The sequence below is a fragment of the Microtus oregoni genome, unplaced genomic scaffold (genome assembly GCF_018167655.1).
Source record: "Microtus oregoni isolate MIOR12 unplaced genomic scaffold, Mior012 000003F_ref0000135, whole genome shotgun sequence".
Lineage (NCBI taxonomy): Eukaryota > Metazoa > Chordata > Mammalia > Rodentia > Cricetidae > Microtus > Microtus oregoni.
Genome location: NW_024543062.1, coordinates 63,406,847 through 63,429,467, shown reverse-complemented (window position 1 = coordinate 63,429,467; position 22,621 = coordinate 63,406,847). Strand labels below are relative to the sequence as shown.

The 22,621-nt window shown below is 51.5% G+C and overlaps 1 protein-coding gene across 22 annotated transcripts in view; it reads right to left on the bottom strand.

The window, feature by feature from the left end:
- Plekha6 (pleckstrin homology domain containing A6) overlaps positions 1-22,621 on the bottom strand; it is a 141,347-nt gene that overhangs the window by 31,913 nt on the left and 86,813 nt on the right. For 18 of the 22 annotated variants that reach the window (XR_005974043.1, XM_041648627.1, XM_041648630.1 and 15 more), the window contains 6 exons: positions 13,764-13,844; positions 12,518-12,632; positions 8,656-8,760; positions 7,947-8,019; positions 5,147-5,247; positions 1,587-1,789 (listed from right to left, as the gene is read on the bottom strand). Coding sequence is in view for 21 of the 22 variants with exons in the window: in XM_041648627.1 (XP_041504561.1) it covers positions 1,587-1,789; positions 5,147-5,247; positions 7,947-8,019; positions 8,656-8,760; positions 12,518-12,632; positions 13,764-13,844 (678 nt within the window). In the remaining variant the exon portion in view is untranslated. Of the gene's footprint in view, positions 1-1,586; positions 1,790-2,218; positions 2,537-5,146; positions 5,248-7,946; positions 8,020-8,655; positions 8,761-12,517; positions 12,633-13,763; positions 13,845-22,621 lie in introns of those variants that run through there. The other 4 variants (XM_041648629.1, XM_041648633.1, XM_041648647.1 and 1 more) reach the window with 2 other exon arrangements.

The following is a 22,621-nucleotide window of genomic DNA, read 5'->3' as shown; positions in this document are numbered from 1 at the left end:
GCTCTGCCCTCCAGGCTCATTGTCCAAACCACTCTCCCTTCTGCTGCCAATCCAGAGCCAAGCCCTTGGCTGTGGTAGCCTCTCTTTTCAGTCTTCTCTATTATCTGTCTCCAATACAGCCCTCCAGACCCGGCTGACACTGTATCCCAGTTTCAGGGCAGCTACTCTGCTTAGCAAAAGACTTGTTCCAGGTCCACCCTGTGTCTTCCCACGAGTCCTGCGGACTCTTCACTGGCAGACTGGACAGAATACCGCCTGCCCTCAGAGGGCTGTTTTGAGATACAGCATGGCGGGCGGCAAAGGCACAAGTCACTGTCACTAAGCAGGTAGACACGAAGGTCCCTCTGCAAAGCACAGCCCTTCCGGGTCCAGTGCCGTCAGGATGTGAGGTCCACAGGGCAGGTTTTCATCTATGGTGCTCCTAGGACCTGCTCTAGGATCTGGGTCCTGCTTTTATTTATTTATTTATTGTTTGTTTGTTTGTTTGTCAACCTAGAGTTATCTGGGGAGAAGGAATCTAAACTGAGAGTATTACTCCATAACACACATCTGTTGGGCAATTTTTTGATTGATGATTGATGTGGGAGGGCCCAGCCCCCCACGGGCAGGGTCACCCCCTGAGCAGGTGCTCCTGGACAGTATAAGAAAACAGGCTGAGCAATCCACAGGAATCGGCCAGTAAGCTGCGTTTCTACATGGCTTCTGTTTCAGTTCCTGCCTCCAAGCTCTGGCCTGGAGTTCCTGCCCTGACTTCTCTGGATGATGGGAAGATCCGCTACCAACTACAAGAGGAGATAAATGCTTTCCTTCCCAAGCTGCCTTTGGCCAGTGTTTACTGCAGCGGCACAAACGCTGACTAGTCTGTCTGTCCTCTTCTTGGCAGATCTGTGAAGCGGACGGATAAAGCTCTGGCAATGAACAAAGATGGGCCCTTGAGACAACTTCTCCCTAGAGCTTCCTGAGGTCAAGCTTCCTTGCTGAAGCACTGTTGGGTAAAGGTTTCTAAGACACATAGCCAGACCTGGGGTCTACACTGTAAGGCCCTTTCTTCTGGATCCCCATTCACTTAACTCAAGGCTCCACACATGGAAGGGAGAGGTGGGCCCTGAGAACACAGTGTGGCAGGTATTGTTGGGACCTCACATACCATCTGCGGCCCTCCAGGATCCAGGACAATTCCAACTGCTAGATTCAATACAAGAAAAGTTGGGTTCTGAGAGGTAAACTCGCTCATCCTCAGGTCACACTATGGCCAAGTAGCTAACCTATGATTCAAACCTGACTCCGTTTTCCTCCACAGTGTTTAACACAAACAGCCTGGAACAGTGAGTAAATGACCCTAGTCTCTGGCCCCTGGCCAAGCTTCAGTAGAACTCTTTGCAGACTCTCCCAGCTCAGAAAGAAGAGGAGGAACTGGTCAGAGTAGATGAAATTCAGGCTCTGCAACCTGCCGGCCAGGCCTATTGCTTAGACGCAGGGTCCTTATCCCTCCAGAGGTTTAAGCCCACACAGGGGGCCCAGCAATGGTACAAAGCTGAGTCTGTCTTTCCTTTCTTCCCTTCCATGCCAGGCGCCCTGGTACTCACCTGTGCCGCACAGGCTGAGGCACTGATTTCTGGGCTGGAGGGATCTGTACCCGAGCAGCCTCGCCCATGGCCTGGATCCAGGCCTCTTGCTCCTCAGGGCTCTCGGCACTGAAGAAGTAGGTGCGGACTCCAGCGTGCTCGGCCTGTGGGGAGAGGCAGTGCGTGGAACCGGCCCCAGCCTCGTCTACCCGGTAAACAGTCACCTGCAGGAAAAGGACACCAACACCCACAGGAAGGGCAGTTAGTCAGTCAGGCTGTTTACAGCCCCCAGCTTCTCCCCAGAGGTGCTTAAGAGCCAGGCAAGGAGGGTGGCCTGCAGCTACCTCTCAGGTCCAGCCTGAGCTAGGTCTCTGAATATGATCTCAAAGCCCAGCAACCAGGAAATCGAGCCTACCGCCCCCGCCTGAAGTGGTTGTAAGCAGGAGGGACAATTACCACAGCCCGTCTCCCCTTCAATTCCACCTTAGTGACATGAGAATTACCCCAGGGCTGGGAGAGACGGTCCCCAAAACAGGTCCATCTCAAGCCCAATTTAACTACCAAGAAGCTGGCCCTACCCCTTGCTCAAAAGGAGACACCTAAGCATCCATGGCATGCAAGGCACGCACTTGCAAACAGACGGAACACACTACCTAGTTGATGGCCGTGAGCAGGCACAGCGGGCTGGAAGCCAGAAGAGAGCTTCTGTCCAGAGGAGAGGGTCCTCATGCGGCCAGAAGGAGGAGAGGCAGAGACAAGTCAACCGACACCAGAGGAAGAGACACCAGAGGGTGAGGAGCACGAGATGGTAGGACGGGATGTTCCTTTCTCGTCAGTGTTACCACCCAAAGGACAGCACTCAGCAGTGCCCAGCTCAGCCCAACAAGGGAAGGAGCACAGAGAGTATGCACTGCGGGAATCTGAACTATAGTGGGCAGTGAATCGGGGAGCCCCAGTGTTAACCCTGGCTCTTCCGGCAGACAAGTTGCGATTTTGCTCCAGTTTAAATGATGCAAGGATGGGCGGTAGGGAGGAGAGGTTCTGCCTAGTAAAACTCAAGGGGAAAAAGGCCACGGGACTAGCTAGGTTCCTTCTGGGATCTTAGCGTATTCCCCTGGTGACAACCTCCACTCCTAAAAGAATGGTAATTAAAATTTATGTCACCTAACAGGGGCTTCCAGATGTGATTAGGAGTCTCATTCTGGCCGTGGCTCCCCTGGGTGCTAACTATAGGTTGATGGGAGTCAAAGGGGAAAGGCCAGACCCTCTCTGGCTAAACTCAAGGCTTTCCTGAACACGTCATGCGCACACCCTTCCACTGTTTTCTGGCCCAAACTTCAGAAGACTCCCTTCTGTGTGCCCCACTTCCGTCTCCACCTTCACCCTTCCTCCAACTGGAGTTCTCTGGTCCAGGACTGAAGCTTCCTGGCTCTGGCTGGACTGCCCTTCAGCAGAGGGCCCAGCAGGAGGCAGAGCTGCAGAAGGGTGGTGCTAATGGACAAGGGAGCTGTAAAGCAGGGAAGGAGGATGCTGGGCCTTGAAATGGAATAGCAGTGCCAGAGCCCGGGAAGGTCTGCTGGGACAAGAATACAGGGTTAGCATGGTGGCGTGGGAGACACAGGCAGGGCTGCTGGTGTGTTGTGGGGTAGGTGGGAGTCAGCAGGTGAACCTGTTTATTCCATGAGCAACCTGTGTGTGCAGCTTGCTGGCTGGGGCACCAGTCACAAGGAAGATAAAGATTGCACTTGAGCTCGGTCACACTGGGAACAAAACATGCCACAAGGAACAAGGAGCAAACAGACCCAGAACCAAGTGCTTGTGACAGGAGAAGGCAGAGGGCCTGGGAAAAGACAGGGCTATTGATGGGTACAGGGAGGGGCACCAGCTTCTAATATGAAAGGAGCTGGGGAACGGGGAGGCGGGTAAAAGAAACTTAGTCATTCAACCGTAGCCAGGCAGGGACAGTTCCTGGCTCCTCATTATTTGCCATCCAAGACTTGTGCTTGGTGGCCACAACAGGACAAGCCTCATGTCTGTCCGTCTCAGCTCCCCTCCCTTCCCTGGGGATGGGACATTGAATAGAACCAGTCAGAACCCTTTGTAGGACACTGGACCTAGCTATCACGTGGGGCCCCGAAAGAGACAGTGTAGGACTTGGGGGAAGAGGAGGGTGTGAGTGACTGGCAGGCACAGTAGTGAGCTCTAGGCTCTACAAGGTGGGTGTGGATCAGTCATTCTGGGACATTTCTCGGATGCTGCACTTGGCACAGCTCCAGCTTGAGGCTCTGACAGGTCTGGTATGAAGGGCGAGACAGGCTGTGGACGGTGTGTGGGTGCGAATGTATCTGTGGAGAGGGTCTGCTTGTTGGTTCAACAGCCTGTTCCTATTTTCCCAGCTAGAACCCAGCTCCCTGGAGTTAGACTTTTATTAGTTGTTCATTCTGTTCACACCTCTGGCATGAAACCCTAGGAGGAAGGAAACTAATTATGTGACGAATAGGCCCCTCCCTGCTCCCTCGGCAGGCCCCATGTGCGCTGCCCACCTCTTTCTACCACGATCTAAGGGCAGGAAGAGCCTTGCAAGCTCAGACACCAACCTAGTGCCGCCTGTAGTTTCTGCCACATGTTTAAAGCCATGGCCTTGGGCTCTAAGGGTCCTGGGCACTAATTCTCAACTAAGAGGAGGGAGGGCTGTATACTAAGACATGCAGAGCCGATATTATTACTTCATATTCTGAAAAGGAGCCTAAGGCTCTTTGCATCACAAAACACAAAGGGCATGGGATTTTTATAGTTTTTAATGGGTCATGAATTTTTAAACGTGGAAAAATACCGGCCTCGGAGGAGCCAGCTGCAGGCGCAGCTTTGCTGAGTAGGTGCCCCAGGGGTTCTGAGAAGGGACACTGAACAGGAGGCGAGTCCCATTTTCCTGTGCACTTGTCCTCTCAAATTGTCGTCTGCATGGCCAAGGGTGCATCTCCATGACAGGACACTTGCTCAGCATCCACAAGGCCCTGGGTTCCATCCCCAGGACCACAGGGCCGGGGTAATGCTATCTCCATAAGGTTTGTAACTCAAGATTAAAACAAATTCAACTCCCAATATTCTCTAAAGATGAAAATTTGAGTAAGTTTGCCTGGGGGGATAGGGGGAGTGCCTCCATATCCCTAGGCTCCAAGTAGAAAGAAAACCTATTCAGAAAAGACTTCAGAACGAACCCCGCCCACCAGAGCTCTGCTCTGTAGTGGGGGAGGGGGTAGGCTGCTAGGCAGAAGGTCCAAAAGGCTCAGGACATAATTTTCGTCCTGGTGAACAGCACGGTATCACAGAGGCGCAGTTCTGTCTGCTCACCTGTGCCATTCCCCCCCCCCCCCCCCACACACACCAGAAGAAAAGGGAGTCCCAGCATGGCCTCGCTTTCCCTCCGAGGCATCCAGAGGAGTCTAGGGGTCACTGCCTGCTCCCTTCTCTGCCACCACGCAGGGGCTTCTAAGGGACATGCTCTTTAGCCTGCACCAGTCCCAAGTTCTAAAAGAGCAGACTCCCTCCTTTCCCTGCCTAGAAGGGGAAGTCCAGCTGACCTTAAATGTGTGCTTCCGGCTGATGTTGTCCGAGGGCTGCACGGCTGCAACCCGGAAGCTCAACAGGGGGATGCTGCCCAGGATGCTCTCCTCCTTCTCATCTGTCAGGGAAACAGAGGCACAGGTGTGTGCATGCGTGTGCGCACACACGCGTGTGTGTTTGCACGTGCTCAGGCATGTGAGCCAATGGTGCTGAAGCAGAAGGAAGGGTAAGGAGTTCTACAACCTTACTCGGATAAACATCAACGAGTAGTCCATGTATTCATTTTGAGTCTGACTGGTTCAATACCTTATTAGACCCAACACTCCTATTTGCCCTAAGAGGCTTTACTATTCCCTCATTGTCAAGTGAGATGCTAAGTGATTTGTCCAGTTTCCTTAACCGTGAAAAGTGAAATCAGTCTTAAAATGTGGGAAGCCTAACTCCAAAGCCAGCATCCTTTACCCCTATCTTATCTGCCCTATCCTGATAAGCAGGACAATTTCAACAGCAACACACAGAGAAGGGGGCAGGATGGAGGTAGTGACTCCTTTGGGTAATGCTTTGGGTGTTTTTGTTTTGAGATGAGGCCCTGTATGACCTTGGATTTACTATGTACAGACTGGCCTTGTGCTAATAATGGCTCCCCTGCCTTGGCATCTCCAGTGATGGCACTGCAGCTGTGAACCACCAAACCTGCTTGAGGGTAACTCTTTCTGAGGTCCTTCTAGGCCCCAGTGGTCTATGTAAGTGGTCTTACTTTGCTATGGATGCCATTAAGGCCCCCGACCTTAACAGGAAGGCAGGTGCTGCAAGAGTCTAGCTGTGCATCCCAGGATCAGGCTACTACACAATTCATCCTGAATCCTGAAGGATTGCCTAGCCAGTGTCCCAGCTGTCCAAAGGAGACCAGAAAGGGCGGAAATATTCTGCGGGACAGGTGTGGGACTTCTATGAGGCATGGCAAGCCCTTCTTATTTTCCCCAGTATTTCTCTTTGTTTCCTAGGCCATAGTCCCTGAAAACCATCTAGTTGTTTTCCACGCAGAAGAAATTATTTTAGATTACAGACTCCCCGAGTCTGCTTCTCTGGTCATACTCATGAGACAACAGGTCTGTTTTTCAGCTTCTCTGTCCAGTCCTTCCTATAGCACCATGGGAAATGGCTAAGTCAGAAAAAAGGGGGGGGGGGTTGGAGTGGAACCCCAGGACTGTCTCTGGGGAAACCGAAGCTGTCACCATCCAGATGGCTGAATATAGGTCAGGAGGTGCCGTGTTTGGCTATGGCCAGTTGGTCCGTGCCCTCACCTGCTGAAATTTGATTCCCACACAACAGTGGGGAGATCATCAAGAGCAAGGTGTGCCCATTTTTTTTTGTTTTTCTTTTTTGAGACAGGTCTCACTTATGTATCCCTACCCCTAACTGGTCCAGAGACCTCACTGAGATCCACCTGCCTCTGCTTACTGAGAGCTGGGATTAAAAGTATGCCCAGCTGACATGCCCATCTCAGAGGGGGCTTCTCCAGAGCAGGGTGCTAGAAAGCAAAGTTGTTCTATGTTTTCCCACGTTTCCGCTTGACCTTCTGCTTTCTGACGTGCATGCGCCAAAGCAGCCCAGATGTCCCCCTAGCACCGCCCCAAAGCTAATCATGCTGGCACTGAGCTCTCATACCTCCTAGCCTCCAAATCCAAAGGCCAGAACAAACCTCTCTCCTTTATCAATTACCCAGCCACAGAAAATCGATAAATATGGGGTATCCTGAGACCGTCCCTCTGTGGCTCAGGAGAATTCTTTGGTACGCCCTGCTCCTCTCCTCAGAGACTGGTTCTAGGGCAAGGAAATTTCTTATCCCTTAGTTCTAGACTTTCCTCTGTCCCTGTATCCATAGGCCCTGTGTGGCTACAAGTAAGCAAGAGCAGCTCCGGAGCAGAGGGTGAGCTGGTACAACATGTGTTCACTGAAGTTAAACATTCACCCACTGCTCTCGGGAGGCCGGAAGAAAGCAGGGCTGCTTCAACCTGCAGGTAAATGAGCGAAGCGCACAGCCTCCCTTGCTTGGAGAGCATCTCAACCTCTCTTCTCATCCCTCCCACCCACCCCCTCCCACTGCAGCAGCCTGATATGATGTCACCGCTATTGTCCTTAGCCCTTGCTTGGGTCGCCTGTGCTCACCCTGACACATGTTGCTGTCTACACTTTAACTTTCTGGAAGAGGCTGTGCCAGAGCTCATCAGATCTTTGTCCTCTTGTGTGGGGACAGGGGAGCCTCACGTGAATGTGGGGGTGACAGAGAGGTCAGAGGCCAGAACTATTTGTTTATCCAGTATTGCCCGAACATCTTCCCAGCTGCCCAGCTTTTAGTGCTGTAGGCTTCACAGTAAACAAAATGTTAAGAGTCTGAGATGCCAGATCAGATTGCAAATTCTGTGGGGCCTGGAGGAAAATCAACACCAGCCTCCATTAGGAGGCGACTTACAAGCAGTAACTAGTGCCCTCCTTCTCCTTGTCTTTTTCCTCCCCTCGCCCAGGCATCTCACCACCCCAAGGTCTGCCCTGTTCACCTGCTGTATTATCAGTCGGGAGCCAGAACTGTTGCCTCCCGGATAAATATTCATGGCTAGGAACTGAATGAGCAGTGACTGAATCTGAGAATTGTGCTGTGACGTCCTTTGCCACACCCTGCTGTTGCTAGGATCCTGCCTGCAGAGACCCGCTTGCCAGGGAGCTCCTGAGAGCTCCGGAAGCAGAGCCCAACAGCCAGGCAGGAAGAGGCAGAGTGGTCCACGGCTCCCCCTGCCTGGGCAGTGCTGGGTTACTCACCTTTGTAGTAAAAGAGGCAGCGATCGACCAGGACAAACCAGCGCTTGTTCCACTGCTTCACCCCGGAGCTGGCCTGTAGGACACACACACAGACAGACGGGCAGGCCATGAGCTGGTGCGGAAGAGGAGGCAGATGCAGCCAGCACTGCACTGGTTACAAGGACACTGGGCTTCAGCTGCAGCGGCCCCGCCACTAGCACGTGGCAGCAAAACTCCCTTGAGATCCCAGATGCTGGGAACTGACATCAGATTATTGCCCGTGACTTTCCGGTTCTGTCGTTCTGAGGCTCTGGACCTCCCTTGGGGAGGATAAAGGGGGCAAAAGGTACCCCAGAGTGAGTGAGAAGAAAAGACAAGAATACAGCAGTGTCCATCCAGGGAAAGGTGGTAAACTCCAGTACCTGAAGCTACCCCACCCCCACTCAGCAAGGGGACGCGTAGGGAACGTGCCCTGTGCTCTGATCAGATTACTGACCTGGCATATTTCAAAGTCATTGCATCTACCCCTAAGGAATCTCATTTTGGATCCCCAAACTTGACACTAACTTTGGGGAGGTTTTCAATTTCTCAGAATCTTTATACAACTGGGAGACGCTCAGAGACAACAGGAAAACACACCAAAGAGGACATGGGCTGCTGAGAGTAGAGAAGACTCAAGGCCATGAAGAAAGTGCTGGTTACTGTAGGCAATGCAGCAGGGTGGTCTCACCTGTTTGAAGAGCCAGCCGGCCTTGGTGACAGGCGCATTGGGGTTCCGCTTCATGGAGTGTGAGCGCTTACCAAAGGCAATGGCTTTGCGGGAAGTTCGAGTCGCCTGGAGGGGCAAAGGCAGCAGTTAGTCCAACTCCCCTCTCCCCTTATAGCTCTGTTGGCAAGGGAGTGGTCCTTGCTAAAGGGCATATCCCTTCAGTGGGCCCCTGGCACCCTCCTGCTAGGGGTCTGGTTGTGAGGCTTTGATCCTCTCTAACTCAAGGGCCTGGCCCTTTAATTCTTTGGCTCTTCTGATCTCAAACAAGAGTTTCAACACACTAGCTGTTGCAAATCTTTTGTCTTTTCTTCTGGGAGGAAAACAAAGATTTCTGAGTTTGTTCTTCCAAGTTCTCTTTTATATTTATTTACTTTGTGGGGGGCACGTGCACGCCTTGGTGAGTCTGGAAGTTAGAGACCCATCGGCAGTCATTAGGTCTCTGGGATCAAACCCAGGTCATTGGGCTTGGCAGCAAGCGCCTCCCTGACTCCGAGCATCCAGTGGGCCCCAGTTTGCTCTTTCTTTGGCCTGCTTCTCCTTACCACCACCTCTTGCACAGGCTTCTGGCATGCACACAACTTCCCCACATCATCCCGTCTGCATCCTGTCCCTGTCTCACACCAGACAGTCCTCAGAGCTGGGAGGGTAGACAGTGTCCCCACGTGTCACTGCCACGAGGACACTTCACTCCTCCTGTGTCTGGCAATGACAGTGTCTCCCTTGAGCACTCTGCTCATCTCTCAGCTTAACCCTTCCTTCTCCTCAGCGTCTGATCCTGGAGCAGACTGCTGTGTCTGGTTTGTTCATTGTTGTTTTAGTCTAAGGGCTAATGTGTCAGTCATCCTCTTCACCAGAAGACTTGCAGTCACCATGGGAGCTCTCACTACTCTTGAGGACAGCCCATGCGATGACCTTTTGTATGACCATGGTCTCAACTCCAGACCGTGCATGGAGAATCCAGCTACTCTTGTGACTGCCTTCCAGCTCCTGCTAGCACCCAACTCACCTCACCCCCAGCACCTTCAATCCTACAGGAACATTTTCCCATCACAACACTTCATCTTTGGATCTTTCTTCCCCCCAATCCTTAGCTCTACCAGCTGTTCTCCTTCACCCAGAGGCTCAGCTCCTCAGCCCTTCCTTCTCTGCTGGATCCAAGTCAGACTCAAAACCCCACCTGCTGGCTTTCTGCTCCATCCTTCCTGAAACTCATATTCCAAATTAAACAAATCACTCAGGTCTTCTCTGAACTCTCCAGGAATTAAAGCACTGTTGTAGGGGGTGGGGGTGGGGGTCACACTGCATACACAGGAGGTCACCACAAACCTCCAGTCCCCAACCCCGGTTAGGATGAGACCCTAATGGCAACTCCATTTTCCCCTCAAAACACTTTCCCGAGTCTCCCCACCCTCCAACCTTTCCCCTATTCTTACAACCACGCTCTGCACACCCAGTGCACAGAGGAAACTGTAGTTATAGGATGTGCACTTCCTCAATTTCACACCCTTTTACTAGAAAATGCTGCTTTCATCACTGCCTTTGCCTTTGAAAGAAGCATCACTCGCCTAGCCAAGGACGATGCTTCTGACCCACGGTCTCGGGAGAAAAGCACTTGCTCTTGCCTAGCATATAGAAGACCCCGGTTTCTATCACACACATACCACATACACGTGCATGTGTGAGCACACACACACGCTCGCATGCTCGCATACTAAAAACATTTAATTTTCTCAGTAGTGATCATCACGTAGGAGAACTGAAATTTCTCCGCACAGCACAGAAGGCCAGGTCTGCAATGTGTGGCTACGTCTATAACCCGCTTTCTGTGGTGTTAGTACACAGGCCCTATGTCTGCCTCTTCCCCATCTTCCTGTGCTCCCTCTTCCACCAACTTCAGACTTAGCCTGTGAAGTCTAGAACAGCCTCCCCACACACTATAAAACTGTCTCAGGTACCCTCACACATGAGTACATATCACACAGACATAGACATACATCGTTAACAGAATATATATTTATGTATAGTAGCTTAATATATATAACATATTTATAAATAGATATGCATTTAAAAGGTGGATTCTGTGGGAGCCTGTAATCTCAGCAGTAAAGAGGAAGGGACAGAAAGGTCCCCGAGACTTCAATGATTTCCAGGTTCAGTGAGAGACTCTGCCTTAAAAAATCAGGTTTGAAAAAGCACATGAAGATGACATGTGACATCTCTAGGGTCCGCAGACACATGCATCCACCCACTGTTGCATGTACAGCATACACATCCTCACACACCCACTGTTGCGTGTAACCCATACACACACTCCTCACACACCCACTGTTGCGTGTACCCCATACACACACTCCCTCACACACCCACTGTCGCGTGTACCCCATACACACAATCCTCACACACCCACTGTTGCGTGTACCCCATACACACAATCCTCACACACCCACTGTTGCGTGTACCCCATACACACACTCCTCACACACCCACTGTCGTGTGTACCCCATACACACAATCCTCACACACCCACTGTTGCGTGTACCCCATACACACAATCCTCACACACCCACTGTTGCGTGTACCCCATACACACAATCCTCACACACCCACTGTTGCGTGTACCCCATACACACACTCCTCACACACCCACTGTCGCGTGTACCCCATACACACAATCCTCACACACCCACTGTTGCGTGTACCCCATACACACACTCCTCACACACCCATTGTTGTGTGTACCCCATACCGCATTTCTTCTCACACATGAAGACTAAAAACCCCTGTCTGAACTGTTTCAAGTGTTTCAGAAAAGCAGGGAATATCATTCTAACCATTTCTTTCTGTCAGTCCCCCCATAAGAAAAGGCAAGTAGAGCTAGGCGTCCCTTTGAGGCTTTCTCAGTCTTGTTACCTTCTCCTCCCCAAAGGCAGCCACTGACCTCAAATCGGTCTTCTGCTCGCGGCTATACACTTGTGCTACTGCAGCGTCTATGAATATGCAGCTCTGCTCTTCATCTTTGTTCATTTTATGTAAGTTAATATACTTTTCAGATTTTGTGACTTGTGCAATTTTGTTTCCAGGGCACCCTTGCTAGCTTGTGCACACAGAGACACACATACTGGGTGTGGGGAGCGTGCTGTGCGTGAGCACCCTGCAGTCTGGGGCTGCTCTCTTCTCGGTTTCCCTTGGGGTTGCTCTGTTCGCGGTTTCCTTGCATTTCTACATCTCCTCTCCCCTCCCCTCTCAGCCTTCTGTGCTCATCACGCCTCTCAAACTGCTTGTCGGTGTCTCTGAGTTCCACAGTCACTGAACCCAAATGTCACATTCCACCCCCTTCTCAATGGATGGCTTCTTCCCAGGGTTCCCTTTCTTCCTCCTCCCATGCTGACCCCCCAGACGAGGTCATCTTTCACAGGAGGCTCTTTTGCTGTCCCCTGAGATCAGTGGTCCTTAGGAGAGGGAGATTTTGTGCCCAGAGGACACTGAACAGTTGCAGACATGTTTGGCCATGACAAAAGGAGAGGAGGTCCTGTCCTAACAGGCAGAGCTCAGAGCTGCTTGACAGCCTACACTTCTGGAAACCCCGTCCACAAAGTCTCAAATACTAGTAGGATTGAGGTAGAGAACCCATGCGTGGAGTCCCATCTCTGTGAGGTGCTTGTCTGGGCTTCCCTTCCACTCTGCACTGTGTTCCTGTACCTCCTGGCCTGCCCACTGGAGCCTACAGATGTGCTGGGCAGGCAAGGACTTTTTTGGAGATCCTGAGACCCTCCTTACTGACAGCATGTCCTGCCTGGCAGCTTGCCTAGAGGACTGGACTCACCCGGATGTTGGGCCGCTCTGGAGGAACCTCTGACACCATGTTGTGGTTGGAGATGTCACTGTTGAGGGTAGCAGAACGTTTCCCACCTGTTTTGTTGGACATGTCCAAGGCTGATCTGAATTCAAGTCAACGACAGAAGGAAACTAGTCAGAGCCAAGAAGCAATGGAAAGCACCAGCCCTGTCCTGCCTCCCACTGTCCCAACATCAGCACAAAGTCCCAGCCTGAGGTGCAGCTCACAGGTCATCCCAGGGGCTCCTTTGGTTCTTCTCGGATAATCTCCCTTTTCTTCTCTGTTCATTTATGGATTCGGCTTGGGTTTTTTTGGTTGTTTTATTTTGTTTGGTTGGTTTGGTTTTTCAAGACAGGGGCTCGCTGTGTAGCTCTGGCTGTCACAGAATTTGTTCTGTAGACCAGGCTGGCCTTGAACTCACAGAGATCCGCCTGTCTCTGCCTCCAAGAGCTGGGATCAAAGGCATACAACACCACTGCTTAGCTGGTTTGGTGTTTTTTTAAAGACTGGCCTCAAGCTCACTATGTAGCTGAGGATGATCTTGAACTCTTGATCCTCCTGCCTCTGTGAACCAAATTCTAGGATTATAAACTGGTGCCACCCCATGTGGCTTTCTCCTGTCTGTGTTTGTTTAAAACTCTAGACTCTAAGATAATAGACTACCAGTTACTTTTATCTTATTTTGAAACACAGTCTTACTACACAGCCCAGCTTGGCCTTGAAATCAAGACACTCTAGCTTCAGGCTCCCAAGAAGCTGGGATTACAGGCGTGTACCACTAGGCCTGTGGCCTTCTACTTTAAAGGTTCAACAAACATAAAGCTATGTATTTGATCCCAGAGGAGGGAAAATTCATTGACTAAAGGCACAAAAGCTCAGTGGTCTCTGAATTATCCTCTTTCAGTGAGGCAGGATTCCAATTGAAGCGTGTGCATTTAGATCTTTGATTACATCAGATTCCCCTGCGCTACCTTCAGGGGCTCCCAGGGGCTATCCCAAGCTAAAAGCAGGCTTCTCAATTCCTTCAGCTCCACCTATGGGAAACACCAACTTGCTCTCTACCAGAACTTGGGAACAGTGTGGGAAGTTGTCAAAAGATGTGGCCCAGAGGTTTCTGGTCCTTGAAGCTGAGGTGAGGAACCCAAACATCTCCTCCTTCATGCCCTGCTGAGCCTACACTTAGTGCATCAGGACAGTAGTGGCAAAGAAAGAAGACAAGAAGCAGGGAACTTACGTTTTCAAGTCAAACTTTTTGTTCTCCTCTGGGACCTGGCCAGTCACTGGGTGTCGAAATGTGTTGCGTCTTTCATTGTGGCTGCAGAGAAAAAAGAGGGGAGAGAGCTGCCATCAGCTGGGGAGGACAGAGTCATAACCCAAAGGATGACAGGCCCTGGAAAGAGCTGTGGCTCTGTTGCCCCGGGGTCAGGAAGATGCAGGTGGGTGGAGTCAGGGAGAGACTGAAGCCTAGTCACCTCTCCCTGGTTTACTATTAACTTCCTGTTGGAGAGCTCAGGCTGTCAGAAAGCTAGACTCCATGCATTCAGTGGCCACCTTGGGGACGGGAGGGAGGGTGAGTCGGGGCTTTCCAAGCCTGAGTTTGACACAGTCGAGATCTCATGCAGCAGCTTCCTTCTCAGAGACGGCGCCTGCCAGAGCTCCACACAGAAAATGCTTGCTCATAATTTGCTGGAGGAACTCCCTTGTGACCTTGGACTCCCCTCCTGCTCTAAGCTCCGTCTCTTTCTTCAAATGTACCCCTGAAATTGAGAAACTCCATGATGGAGCTTTGGGCTGGGACTCAAGCACACTTGGAGACCGTAGTCTCCTATTGAGAGGCTGCTGGGCATCGCAGAACCCCCAGGATCTGTCAAGCAGCAAGGTCAGTGCTGGCCTAACACTTGTACCTAATTAAGGGCTGCTGTAGCCAAGAGTGGGGTTGGGTGTTGTGCAGGGAGCCTGCTAGGAAGCTGGGGGAGCAAATCCCAGGGACTGGGAACGAGGCAGACAGAGCGGCAGGAGAAGGTGCCTCTGGCTGACAGGATGTCAAGCCAGCTCCTGGGTGAGCTCTCAGGGAACATTCGGAAGGAAAGCAGCAGGGAGCATGGCTTTGATAAGTGGGGAACACTTGGTGAGAATGTGGCAGTGTCTAACCCACAGGGGCGATATGAGTTTAAAGGCCCTCCTCCCTGACACCTCTTCAGAAATACCTGGAGAGCCCAGCCCAGGCCCCAGTTAACCATGAGAACAGGCATGGAAACAGAGACTGTTAAGGCACTTAAACACATTCACAGCAAAGAGCTGGCACTCAGCTCAACCAACCTCAGCCCAGCCAACGCCTGAGCAAAGTGTGCCTAGTTTGGTCCCTTCCACCCTCTCCCGCTGCTCCAGGCTATATCCCAGCCTTCAGGATGTCAGCTGGAGCTAAAGGTAATACCAAAGGGTGTTTTCTTCTATGCCAGCCAGTGCTGTTCAGATTAAAGTCAGGTATGCAGGCGATGGCTCCAGCCTCTTAGGATACCTGGAGTTTGTAGCTTGAGCTGGACCTAAAACCTGACCAGTGTCCAGGCCTGAGTTTAAGCTCAGCACATTGGTAACCACCTTCTAGTTCTATGGTCCCTCCTCCTTCCTAAATCTTACAAAGATCTGATCACAGGGAATCTTTGCAAGTAAGAGCACCTGCCTGCTACTCTCGTCCTCTGGTTTTGGCTCTGAGGGCAGCAATCTGGGACAATGAAGGTCCTTAAAATGTCAAATTCTCTGCTTTGCTCTATGTATGGAATGCCTATGTGCTTCCCACCCACCCTAACCCTCCAAGCTCCTTCTGTTCTGTGTTCCTGGGAGCACCCTGCAGGCAGTAGTTCAGACAGCCACACACAGAAGGAGTCCGCTGTTGCCCAGCTCAGTTTTCCAGGGCATGGCACACCTCTCCCTGCACTGAGCCTCCTACCCAGCAATCCTACAAACAATGCCCTCTTTCCACCCGCTGCTAACAATTTCAAAATAGCTTTCCCTCTACAGGCACTGCAATGCAGTATGCACTGACCTAACTACTATCCTCTCAGGTCATGGTCATCTCCAGAAGACCCCTTACTGCCAAGCCCTAAATTCAAACAGGATGAGCAACCAACTCCGCCGGCTCTGATTTCACTAGGTTCGTGGTCCACAGAGGAAATCCCTACCTGACCCGTCGATCAGCCCGAAACTTCAACATCTTTTTGGAAGCTCGGTCCCCAGTTCAGCCTCAGAGGAGCCACCAGCCACCCTGCTGCTACCATCCCTCTGAGAAGGAAGTCCTTGGTTCCAACTCAACGCTGTGGCAGAGACGCGGGGTGAGCTGGGGCCGGCTCCATGGGTTGCCCTTTCTCCTGGCTCTAGCACTGAAGAACAGGGACAGGGCTTCCTGTGGGCAACGGGAGGGGTAGCCCAGGTGCCCTAGGGGGGCTGTGGCTTCCTAGCATTCGCCTATGATGCTACAGTTAGAGGGCCAGAGGCAGAATAATTGAAGAAGAGGGGACCTCCTCCCAATTCAGGTTCCCAAGAAGGAAATGCAGAAATGTAGAGAGGCATGCACGGAGCAGGTGTGCAGCTTCCAGGTAGTCCGACCTCACTGAGCTAAGGACACCGAGCAGCTGGGCGGGCGGAGGAGCATGGGCTGCATTCCCATCTGCACGGAAACTCATGCCAGCCCGACCTGCAGGGAGACGGTGCTCCAGCCTCTCCAGTTCCGAGCCCAGACACTGGCTCTGGGGCTGCAAACCAACTTGCGTCTCAAAGACCTTCTAAGTCCTTCTGAGGGTTAAAAGGAAGCTTCAGGTTCATTGGTTGTTATTGTTGCTGTTGCTGAGAGGCTGAGGAGAATTGAAGAAGGCTCCATTCCCTCCTCTCAGCCTGCCCGGCTTTCATCTGTACGGACAGGAGCATGATACACGAAGCGGCTCTGCATCCGGCCTGGCACACTCCTCTCTTCAGCTGCTTGCCCTCTGAGGGTGCTGGCCTGGCCGGTAAGAAGCTGGACAGATGCAGTCTGGGTGGGATGGGCAGGATGTCTGTGGAGCCCCAGCTGCTGGCCAAGATCAGCTTCTTTACTCAGAAGTGGAAGGAAACCTTTCTCCCAAGGCTGGTGAGGAAGAGGGCAGGGATCGGGGCTCGAGGGGGGGTCATTGTGTATCTATTGCTGCAAATCTTCCCAGATGCCAGATGATAAATTCCAGCTGGTAGCTGTCAGATCTGCTCCCCTGAGGAGGTTTGCATGGATGTTAATTCCCCCGAATAGGTCAAGGCTAGTCAAATCCCTTTCACAGTGTCCTCTTGCTTTAGGAGTCTTGGGCTGCAAGGTCACCTCCTTATCCCCCTGCTTCCAGACAAGCTGATTCTCTTATCAGTCCTCATTAGTGCTGTGGAGGTCTGGAAAGGATTCCAGCAAAGGAGAACCCAGGCTCAATGTCATCTTAAATAGCCAGGATGCTCCTCTGCCTTCTGTATGCTTCTACTTTACACGACAGACTCCTTTCTGACCAAGGTGCTTCTTTTTTTGCACCGTGTTGACATCACGGTCTGTTGTTATGGCAACTCTGTGATATCACAGTAGAAACTCAAAGAGCAGGACTGATCTAATTGTTTGGACTGAGGTCAGGGGAACAATGGGATGAGTACGCGGAAAAATAAACGGACAGCATTATTATTTAACCCGTGAAGAGGTGAGTTGGCCAGGTGCAACTGGCGTCACGGCTGTTGGTATTTAAAAGGCTAATCCGAAATCCAAAAGGTCAATATATTCAGTCATTTAGTGGGGCTTTGGTCAATGATTTATCTTGGTGACAGGAGGCCTTAGGTCTGGGCTTGAACCTGTCTCCAGCTGCTTCTTGAGTTCCCTGTCTGCTCACCATGGGTACTCAATAAAGTTTTTTTTTTTAACGTAAAAATGAACAGATAAAAGAGACTCCGTGCTCTGGTGTCATTTTTAGCCCCCTGCATTTAAAGATTGGTATTCTATTACCAAGGGCTTCCCTGTCTTAGCCCTCTCTCATACAATTAATTACTTCCTCTGTGGGAGGGAAGCTCTGTTTCTGTCCCTTCACCCCCTCACTCAGCTTCCCTGACTGGCTCCCCCCGAATATATGGCTTGGCTTTCATCCATCTTCATTAAGAGAAGAAGAAAATTAAGCTCATCTGAACAGGAGGAAGAGGGGGTGGGGTGCATTGGGAAAATGAGTTTTCTTCCTCTTGGAGGCAAAAATATCCCCCTTCTCTTCAAACTGAGCTCAGGGGCCTCCCACAGCCTTTGCTCAAGTTAAATTACTTCTCTGGTACCATGTGAAGACATCACAAGGGAGTGGGGACGGAGGGCACAGATTCCGGTGCACCGAGAGCCCCAAATCCTCGGGGTTAGGTCAGAACGCAGAGGGCTTGGCTGATGTTTCTCACCAATTATCCTGCACAGAATGACAGCTTCTCGTTTTAAGTAAGGCAGCAGGAAAATGTTAAGAGGTGTAGGATGTTTTAAAAAGAAACCATTTTCTTCCTCGTCTTTACTTCCTTTGGGGATGTCAGAAAAGCTTCCCCTTCTCAAGGGCAGACGGCTAAGGTGACCTTCCAAATTCCACTCCCCCAAAGTGAGAAACTCGGGAAGAAAAGACTTTGTGGCAGAAGAAAGAGCATCCTTGATTTCTAGAGTTGCCCAAGAGGTGGTCACTTCTCTACTGGACCTAGGAGGTGGCTCACTTGGGAGTGCCATCCATGGAAAGGGACCTGGGCAAGCCAGTCTTCACTGCAGGACACACTGAGTCTGCAGCACAGCCTCATCTGTTCAGCCCTGAGTTTGCTCATGTGAAAACAAGGCCTCTTCTAACTCCACGACTTAACCCCAACACACTTGCAATGTAAAATGTTTCATGCACAACACAGGACGGCTACAAACATTCTGCTTGAAAATGGTCCAGAAATCGCTGGGCGTGAGAGTGAAAGAGGGGAACCAAAGACAGATGAGAGAACAGTACTCAGGATGGGGCTGGGGGCAGGCATTCCACAAGTACCAAGACATACTCTCTCCACCTCATTAGGGCACTTCTGTGGCTCAAGAATCCTCGGTTTCTCTGTGGTGTGCACCTGGCAGCATACAGTTAAAACCAGAGCCTTCATTGCCCTGAGCAAGCATGCATGCAGACAAGCATGCACACGAGCATACACATGCATACACACACACACCACTCCCGGGTAGATGTCCCTACTGACTCCCACTGTGGCAAATACTGAAAACCTAAGGAATCCACTCCACTACACCTACCCCGCTGTACCAAGGAGCTTCATTTCCATAGCCCCAAGAATCTGCTGACAGGATCAGCTTCAGCCATGCTCCCCACACTCAGAATGCCCATCCCCAACACTGAAGTTCAAAGGTGCTGAGGAGAGCCGGGGAGGGGCAGGAGACCAGCTCTCCCAATTTCTTCTTTCTCCCAGCCAGCAAATTCCAGCAGGGATTGATGGCAGGGAGGGCTCTGCAGCCAACAAAAGGAAGCTTGGCTCTTGCTCTGTTTCCCTGTCTGGGTCTCATCATTATTGTCAAAGCATCTTATCTGCCCCAGCATTCTGTCCCAATTAAAAACCAGCTCAGTTTACATTTCCAGCTCTCTAGATTGCTGGATTCCTGAAGCTCCCTGGCTGTCCTGGGAGAAAACACTGTCCTAGCCAACCGCTCCCCACAGCAGCCCCTGCCCTACCCATAGCTGCTGCATCAAAAAGAAACCAGGGGAGGGATCAGGGCCCAGGAAGCACTTTCAGGTGGAAAGAGCCCCTTTCTACAATGCCCGTCTCTCCCCTCTCCACCCGTGGAGCAAAATATTAGTTCCAAGGTGCTAGGAAAAACTTCCAGCTGTCTCCTCTCACTGCCTTTCACTTGTTCTTCCTTTCTTCTCAGCCCCTGCTCCATCCCTGCTTTTGATGCTATTGTTATTTCCGATGTGGTATGAATAGTATGCTCTCCTAATCAAGGGTGGAACACTCTAACGTGCTACGACCCTGAACTGAGTGTCCAGAAGACAGGACCCAGTACTGCTCCTGCCCATTCTGTCTAGTCCTATAGCCCCACGCTACCCTGAGTAGTCAGTAGCACCTTCCCCAGCTGTGGTGGCCAGAGTAGGGAGGGGATGCCAGAGAGATTCACTGAGCTCAGTCCCTACCTTAGGAAAGGGAGTTGACTCAGTTATGAGGAGGGTGCACACTGGGGAAGCACAAGTCAGGGCCCTGGGTGTGCTCCCTTCCAGCCCATGCAACTGCCCTCCTTCCTGTCTTGTGGCATGGTAAGCTTATTCCTACCATAGGAGAGGGGGCAGCCCAGGGCACAAAACAGAATATACTCTTCAGTTAGGGAAGAAAACAATTATACAGGCAAACTCATGCAACTCTCCTACCCTATACACCTCAAGTTATATTGTCTTGAAATTAATTATTTTACTTTGTGGGATTCTAGCTATCTTTTGAAAGATGGCAGTGACCTGGGCAGATGTTCAGTGTAACTTCTTCCTGTTAGCAGGGGAAGAGCTGTTTGTCACACCTCTCTAGGGTCAAGCTAGCTTCTCTGGCCAGTGCCCGGGACCTGGCTACCTCTCATGGCCCTAGGTCCTGCCACAGCACCAAGCCAGCATCCTCTCTGGCCAATGATGTTGTGCACTGTTCAAGGTGTGGAGGCGTCTGACTCTAAGTGCCTGATGACCTGTCTAGTGGGTGAGAACTACAGTCAGTCCTGAGACCCAGGAGCCCTCTCTGCATAGAACAGGACATGTCCCCTTAACCCAGCCCAGGCTAGAGAAGCAGAGTGAGCCTGCTCTCACTGTCCCCACGCTGTGTTGTGGTTCCTGTTGAGACAAGGAGAAAAATGGAGAGGGAAGAAAGCTACCTGCAACTCAAGTCCCCACTTTCTTCACCCCCTGGTCTTTCTGAGGAGCCAAGCCAGACACTAGCAAGGCAAGGCCGGTTCAGTTCCCAACCACCCTCATCCCAGCTTCCTCCCTTCCCTTTCCTCTCTTGCTATCTCCCCATTCTTTTCTGTGGCCTCCAGGGTGCCTTTTCCCAACAGTCAGCAAGATTCCCAGGGGTGAAGGGACAGAGTAATAATTAATTGGGCTTCTTCCCTTCCCTCTGGGTGGTATCCCAAACTCTTGGCCTTCAGAGGCTGAGGGCAATAGGTCTGCTTCCGTGTCAACTGAAGGTCACCCAAACCATAGCTCTTCATTCCTAACTCAGCAGATCTGGTTCTGGTGGCCCACTCAGCCTGCCCCACGGAGAGAATTTTACAGTGAGTGTTTGGACAGTAACCAGCCAGACCGACGGCCTCAGAAGTATCCCGTGCCTTCTTGTTCCCCATCCAGCGATTTGAAACCCTCAAGCTGTTCGATGCCTGTCTCCTCATTTTTACAATAAAACAGCAGTAGCAAGTGGTGCCTGGTTCCACAGGCGGCTCCAACTTCCACCAGACCAGACAGCAGAGGAAATGCAGGCTGCGTGGCTGTGGGTGGGGTGTGGAACAAAGAAAACGAAGCTCCCTGCTGTCTGGTCCTACCCTGGACTGAGGCAGGCCAGGCCCTCAGGCCAGGCCTAGGGCAGAGTCAGGAGGATAATGTTTACTGTTCTGGCCACAGGAAGGGGCAAGCCAGCAGTCTCCTTGGGATTGCCTAGGCCTACTGTCAACCTCTCTGCAGCATTCCTCATTCCCCAGGATGAGAAGCTGCACGGTTCTGGTTTCACAAGGCTCTGAGAATACAGCAACAAAATCCACAATCCCTTTTGTCAGCTACAGGTCTGGAGAGGACACATGATGTGGGTTGGGGTGACGATGCCTGGGTGCAGGAGTAAGTTAGAACAGCCCTAACTAACGGCCTGAGTCTTTAGGCCTGTGCCCAACCCTCACCTCCTGCAGAGAGGTGAACAAGTGTTTGGTGGGGCCACGGGACTGGGACCCAGGTTGCTCTCCTGGGATGCTGAAGGGTGTCAGGATTGCTCAACATCCCACCTGTTTCTTGCTCCTTCCCTTGGCCAGCAGACTCTGACTGGTCACAAAGCCGAGACTCTGTCTAGGGGAGATTACGCAGTCATAAATCTCCTAGAACTAGCAGGCAGGAGCCTAGACAGCTGCTTCTAGAGCGAGGAGCCTCCTACACGATGGTGCACGAGGACCAGATGCCAAGGCAGGTGGGACGACAGTAAGGTTGTAGCTGGCATTGCCCCTCACCAGCCAGTCTGTGAGACTTCACTGAAGAGCTGCAGTCGGGGACTGGAAGTGACAGGGCACAGTGGCATGCAGGTGGGTGGTAAGAAGTTCTGACTGCCTCTTTCTGCAAGGGGGGGGGGGGGCGGGGCTGGTACTTCCTATGCTCCTTGACAGCTTGCCAAGGGCATCTTTCTGAATCACTGGTGTGAGGACGCTCCAGTAAGAGCTAGAACCAGCCAGCATGTCTGTATCTAGGAGGGCCCCTGTGGGCCAAACAACACTCATGCCATGTGACTTCTAAGGGACTAATCCACTCTACATCTCTGGGTTTCAGTTTTTCATTCTGTAACACAGAGCAATACCAGGCCTGCTGGGAGAATTAAATAAGATCATAGCAGCTGCTCAGTTAGTGGCTGGTGGGACAATCGTAACTGAAGGAAGCAGCAGCCCACATCTGTACCATCTGGGCTGATGGTCACTACAGCATCCTGTTGTGAGATACTTGTACCCTGTGTGAAGATGTGCTGCTGTGATTGGTGTAATAAAAAGCTGAATGGCCAATAGCTAGGCATAGGTATAGGTACGACTTCCAGGCAGAGAGGAATGCTGGGAGGAAATGGATGGCCAGCCAGACACAGAGGAAGCAGCACATGCAGGAGGAGAGGTAATGGCCACAAACCATGTGGCAGGACATAAAAGGATGTTAATTTAAGTTATAAGAATTAGTTAGGAACAAGCCTAATCTATAGGCCGAGCTTTCATAATTAATAGGTCTCTGTGTCATTATTTGGAATCTGGTGATCCAAAGATAGTTCAACAAGAAAACTTGCTACAGCATCCCACATCTGTACCATCAGGAAGACAGTTACCACAGCATCCCACATCTGTAC